Genomic DNA, 6,705 nt, shown 5'->3' with positions numbered 1-6,705 from the left:
TAATATTTTTTTTTTTTTACTTTTTCAAATTAAAAAAAAAAAAAAAACGAACCAATCATGAGCCACCACGTATTAGTGGAGCCCGCGAACAGTGTAAGAAACCCTTAAAAACCGACTACTATTTAGTAGTTTTTGTAACCGGTTTTTAAAAAAAAGTGGGTCCTACGCGGGACCTACACGCTAAAAAAACCCTCTAGTATCCCCGGATAAAGATGCTCTAACATATTCACCGGTGGTGGTAGCTTCTACGTCAACCTTGCTAAATATTCGGATCCCTAACCCTAGACGGCCGCTGTTAACCTTAATTTCTTCCAATTCTCACTCATCAAGCTGAAACCCTCGAAGATCTTTCTCGACCAGGGGAAAATCATGTACTTTTTTTAGTTCAAAACCTTTGATTTCTCTTCTCTCTCTTTTGAAAATGGGTGACAGTGAAGATGAAACCGGATATCCAAAGAAGTTTTGCCTTCTGAATCGACTAAACCATCCTATGTATACCCGACCCATTCCGAAACGTCACACGTATTACCGCGAAGAGGATGATGAACAAGAAGACGACGAAATCAAAGAAGACAAAGGAGAAGGATATAATCATCGTGGAAAAGAGAGGTTACAAAAGATGCTTAAACCGAACAAATCAATTTTTAGGTACGAGTTTGTGGATCCAAGACATGCGAACTAGAAAGACCATGGCGAGGAGTTTGTGTTGTTGTAAGTATGGGGAGACAAGTTTCTGCAGTTGGGCTATAGATTTTGAGGAACGAAGAGTGGAACGAACTAGCTGAAGAAGTGAGCGAAGAGCTTTGGTCAGAGAGGCCAAAGACGCATTGTCGGAGAATGATTGATAGTTTAAAGAGGAAGTATAGGAAAAATAAGATCAAAGTCGATATACATGGGTCTGGTTCGAGCAAATGGTTGTTTTTCAACAAGATGGATATGTTGTTTACTCTTCGCCTAAGCTGGAGTTGGGGTTGGCTTGTTGTGTTGATTCAAGAGGGTTTATGATAAGCAACAAACTTGTTGAATAAACGTCATCAGTTGACGTGTGCTGGAAGAAACAACTGAGTCTTGTTTGAATCAGTCTAGCTGAATTATAGGACATTGAGTTTGTTGAGTTATTTCCGGAGTCAGTTTCGTTCACTCTTTGTAAGACCTTTGGTCTATTTAAATGTTCTCTTCTACGATGAATAAACTACACTTTTAGATTATACTTGTTCTTGAGGTCTTTTGATCATTCTAAAGTTAACAAGTGGTATTAGAGCTTGATACAAACCTGGTGAGAGACAAAATAAAGATGAGTGAGAGAGATTCATTGTTAAGTATCCCAAAGTTTGATGGTGATTACGAGTAGTGGGCGATGCTGATGGAGAACCTCCTGAGATCGAGGAAATCGTGGGATCTGATAGAGACAGGGATCCCAAGACCAGAACGAAGTGTGATCCTGACCGGAGCACAGAGAACAGAGCTTGCTCTCAAGGATCTAAAGGTGAAAAATTATCTATTTGCGTTGATAGATAAAACGATCCTCAAAACAATCATGAAAAAAGATACATCTAAGGATCTATGGGAGTCTATTAAGAGCAAGTACCAAGGAAACCAGAGGATTCAAAGCGCCCAACTACATAGGTTGAGAATGAACTTTGAAGTCCTTGAGATGAAGGAAGGAGAAACCATCAGTGAATATTTCTCAAGAGTCATGTTGGTGGTAAATGACATGAGAAATCTTGGAGAGGAGATGAGTGACTCCAAAGTTGTAGAGAAGATCTTGAAGACTCTAGTTGAGAAGTTCACGTATGTTTTGTGTGCTATAGAATAATCCAACGACATTAAAGACCTCTCGGTTTATGGGCTGCAGAGCTCCTTGATGGTTTACGAACAGAAACTGATCAGACATGGAGGTGATGAAGAAGCTCTGAAGATAGATAGCCGATGGAGACAAGAAGGAGGAAGAGGCAGAGGAGGATCTCCATCTTATGGAAGAGGTGGATATCAAGGGAGAGGAAGAGAAAGCTCAAGCTTCAATAAGGAGACAGTAGAATGTTACAAATGCCACAATATGGGACATTTCATCTTATGAATGTCCGAAATGGGAGAAGAGTGCAAACTTTGCGGAGCTAGAGGATGATATATTGCTCATGGCACACGTTGAAGAGACCAAGAAAGAAGATGAAGAAGTCTGGTTTCTAGACTCTAGCTGCAGTAATCACATGTGTGGTGAAAGAGATTGGTTCGTGTATTTTTGACAAGAACTTCAGCAAAAATGTGAAGCTTGGAAACGATAGAATAATGATGGTCAAAAGAAATGGAAGCATTCGGTTGCAGATCAATGGATCAGTTCAGCTGATCACATCTGTGTATTTTGTGCATGGCTTGAAGAGTAACCTACTGAATGTTAGTCAATTACAAGAAAAGGGATAGTCATTGATGATGGTGTGTGTGAGATATGGCACAAACAACAAAGGAAAATGATCTTACAGACGAGAATGAGTAAAAACAGAATGTTTGCGGTTCTTGCGGCTGTCAAGAAGCAGAAGGAAGCCAATGAAGACATATTACCTGCAAGTAACAGATGAAAAAGAAGGTGATCTGTGGCACATGAGATTTGGCCATTTAAGCCACAGAGGAATCAAGGTTCTGGAAGAGAAGAAGATGGTCACGGGGCTGCCAAACCTTGATCATACAGATGTTGAAATTTATGAAGTATGTATGAGAGGGAAGCAAATCAAAGTGATCATTCCAAAAAAGGGGTTATGAAAGTCAAGTCGAGGTCTTGAACTGGTTCACGACGACATATGCGGTCCGATCACACCGACTTCAACAAGCAAAAAGAAGTACATCATCAACTTTATTGATGACTTTAGTAGGAAATGTTGGACTTATTTCCTTTAAGAAAAGTCATAGGCTCTACAAACATTCAAGGAGTTCAAGTTTCTAGTGGAAAGAGAACTTGGACAGCCCCTTGTGTGCCTCAGAACTGATCGTGGAGGAGAGTACAACTCAAATGCCTTTCAAAATTAATGCAAGAAGAACGGTATAAAGAGACAACTCACGACTGCTTACACCCCACAATAGAATGGAACAGCATAACACAAGAACCAAACCATCATGAACATGACAAGGTGTATGCTGATGGGAATCTCAGTTCCAAGAAAGTTCTGGCCTGAAGCAGCTCAGTATGCGGTGTACATTCTGAACAGAAGTCCAGCAACGACACTAGGTGATGTTACTCCAGACGAAAAATGGAGCAACCACAAGCCCTCAGTCGCTCACATCAGGGCATTTGGATGCATTGGTTTTGCTTTAGTGTCTTATGAGAAGAAAACCAAGCTTGATGAGAAAAGTGTGAAGTGTGTCCTGATGGGAGTGAGCAAAGAATCAAAGGAATACCGGCTCTACAATCTAGAAACTGAAAAGATTGTCATCAGCAAGGATGTGAGGTTTGATGAAACCAAAAGAAGGGACTGGGGAGAAAGCAAACAAGACGATGGGCTGTTCTAGGAAGGACTAGTAGAAGAGGAAGAAGAAGATGGAACCATGGAGAATGGAAATGAAACAAAAGAAGAGAATGAAACACGAGATGAAGTGGCTGATACATTTCCTGCAATAGAAGAAGTTGCAGGAAATGGGGAAGGAAACAGTGGTGAATCTCTACACGTGAATCAGTTGGAATATCAAAAAGAGCACCAATATGGATGAAAGATTATGTAGCTGGACACCAGTTTCTTTATTCAAGAAGAAGACAAGATCATTGTAGTATTCACTACATTTGATGATCCAGAGAGCTTTGATGAGGCTGCGAGAGAAGAAAGATGGAGGGAAGCAATGATAGCTGAGATTAAGTCTATAGAAGAAAATGAGACATGTGAGCTATTTGATCTTTCAGCTGGTACAAAGGTCATAGGCGTGAAATGGGTGTTCAAGACGAAGCTAAATGAATGAGGAGAGGTTGACAAGTACAAAGCAAAGCTGGTTACAAAGGGCTATCATCAGAGGCAAGGAGTAGACTTTGAAGAGGTCTTTACGCCTGTTGCAAGATGGGACACCATAAGAGCTGCTATTCTAGCTCTTGCGGCGCAAGGGAGCTGGAAAGTTCTTCAACTAGACGTCAAGAGTGTGTTCCTCAACTGTGAGCTGAATGAAGATGTCTACATCGATCAGCCTGAAGGGTTCGAAGCAAGAGAGACTACTGGGAAGATTTACAAGGTCAACAAAGCCTTGTATGGTTTGAAACAGGGTCCAAGAGCTTGGTATAACAAGATCGAGGGATACTTCATGAGGGAAGGATTTGAGAAGTGTTATTGTGAACATACACTCATTGTGAAGAAGGAACAAGGAGATATTCTGATTGTCAGTCTCTATGTTGATGATCTTATATATACAGGCAACTCAGACTCTCTACTTGAAGATTTCAAGGAGTCAATGATGGAGGAATTCACTATGACTGATCTTGGGAGAATGAGGTTCTTCGTAGGAGTGGAAGTTGTTCAAGATGACAGAGTAATCTTCATCCATCAACACAAGTATGCAGAAGATATCCTAAAGAGGTTTGGAATGGAGGAATGTAATCCAGTCAGGAACTCAATGGTGTCGGGACAGAAGTTGGCAAAAGAAGGAGCTGGAGCAGAAGTGAATTCGACTGGGTTCAAGCAACTGGTGGGAAGCTTGAGGTATCTAACAGTCGCAAGACTAGATATCATGTTTGTTGTTAACTTGGTGAGCATATACATGGAGCATCCAACGGACACTTGTTGGCAGTGAAAAGAATCTTGAGGTATGTTCAAGGAACATCTGAGTTTGGGATTCAATATAGTAGAGAAGGTGGAAGGGAGATGTTGGGATACACAGATAGCGACTATGCAGGCGATGTAGATGATAGGAAAAGCACATTTGGTTATGTGTTTGTGATGAGTAGAGGAGCAGTGTCTTGGACTTCAAAGAAGCAACCCATAGTGACTCTATCTACACCTGAGGCTGATTTTGTTGCAGCGGCGTATGTTGCTTGTCAGGCTGTGTGGTTAAGAAACATTCTTGAGGAGATTGGCGTTGATCAGAAGGAGGGAACTGTGTTGTACTGTGACAACAGCTCGACAATCAAACTCTCTAAGAACCCGGTTCAACATGGAAGAAGCAAGCACATTCCCGTAAGATTTCATTTCTTGAGAGAATTGGTTAATGATAGTGTGATTAAGATTGAGTACTGTCCAACACAAGAGCAAGTATTTGATATCATGACAAAGGCGGTGAAACTGGAGACGTTGAGGATGAGCTTGGGAGTGTGCTTGAAGGAAGAGCAAACTTGAAAGAGCCATTCAAGTTTAAGGAAGGATATGTTGAATAAACGTCATCAGTTGACGTGTGCTGGAAGAAACAATTAAGTGTTATTTGAATAAGTCTAGCTGAATTATAGGCCATTGAGATTGTTGAGTTATTTTCAGAGTCAGTTTCGTTTACTCGTTGTAAGACCTTTGATCTATTTAAATGTTCTCTTTTACGATGAATAAAATACACTTTCAGATCATACTTGTTCTTGAGGTCTTTTGATCATTCTAAAGTTAACAAAACTATGATTCTTATTGCTAATCAGAACCTATACAATCTCAAGTCACCAAATTATGCCTTGAGTCATCAAATCCAGAGAACAAGCTCTCTGAATCAGATGCCTTCTTGAAGAAATGAACTCAACAAGCTTATTGATCAAGTCTAACAAAACCGATTAACAACAAAAAAGGTAAAGTTTCTACTTATACTCTTTCACTAATCTTCTGTTCTCTAACTGCTATCTCCTTTCTTCTCGCCAGCTCAACAAACCTCAGCCACATCAGCATAGCATTCAGTATCTATTAGTTTGTGTTTATGAACACGGAGGTTTACTTGGATAAGAGTGATGGGTTTGATGAGACGATGGACAGTCTTGGTGATTCAGAAGAGGATGATGAGAAGGAGGAGGAGCGTGAGGTTGAGTATGAAAGGAGGAAGAAGTCTAACAATGTGGTTATAAGCTGTTGACGGATTTAGTTAAGAGGTTTGGGAAGATATATGAGAAGATGGAGAAGAGTAAGAAAGAGCAGATGTAGGAATTAGAGAAGATGAAAGGTGATTTTCAAAGAGATTTGGAGCTACATAAGCTCATAGTGAGATCACTAGGCTACGTGAAGAGGAGGAAGAGCATCATCATGGTGATGGTGATGGTGAAAGTGAAGATGAGGAAATGGAGAATGATTGTCATGTGAATCTTAGTGATTGAATCTTTAATAACAAATGACTAGGCTTGTTTGTTTGTTTTAGATTCTAAAATCATGGTTGAGAATTCAGAACTGGTGAGTTTTGTAACTCATGTTTGATTGATGGTTGCAAGTTCTATTTGTATGGGTTAGTAGATTAGTATGAGCCAAGATAATTTTCCTAAACTTATTGCATTATTATATATTTCCTTATTAAGATAATGGAGTTTATGATGATTATTTCTGTTGAGCTTAAACCATAAATCTCTGTGTTTGTATACATTTGCAAAAGAATAGATATCTTAATTGATGCAATGTATGAGATTGCTTTATAAGCTATATAGGGTGTGAGTTCAATATCCCTAGGGTATGCATAACCACAATTAAAGAATAAATGATCGTAGATCAAGGCTACCTATTGTGCATGGGAACAAGATACATACATACATTTTGTTGCCAAATACGAATTTGCAATAGATTCAAG

At 39.8% G+C, this 6,705-nt stretch overlaps 1 protein-coding gene across 1 annotated transcript; it reads left to right on the top strand.

Annotated features, from left to right (window-relative positions):
* The first annotated feature begins 421 nt into the window (after positions 1-421).
* On the top strand, positions 422-6,244 carry LOC106305688 (trihelix transcription factor ASIL1). Its single transcript, XM_013742039.1, is given in 6 exon segments — positions 422-749; positions 752-946; positions 949-996; positions 5,843-5,983; positions 5,986-6,123; positions 6,126-6,244. Coding segments are annotated over 6 exon segments (969 nt in total).
* The last annotated feature ends 461 nt before the right edge of the window (positions 6,245-6,705 follow it).

The sequence above is a fragment of the Brassica oleracea genome, chromosome C7 (assembly GCF_000695525.1).
Source record: "Brassica oleracea var. oleracea cultivar TO1000 chromosome C7, BOL, whole genome shotgun sequence".
Classification (NCBI taxonomy): Eukaryota; Viridiplantae; Streptophyta; class Magnoliopsida; order Brassicales; family Brassicaceae; genus Brassica; species Brassica oleracea.
The sequence above is the reverse complement of the archived record's forward strand: the minus strand, read 5'-3'. Positions and strand labels throughout refer to the sequence as shown.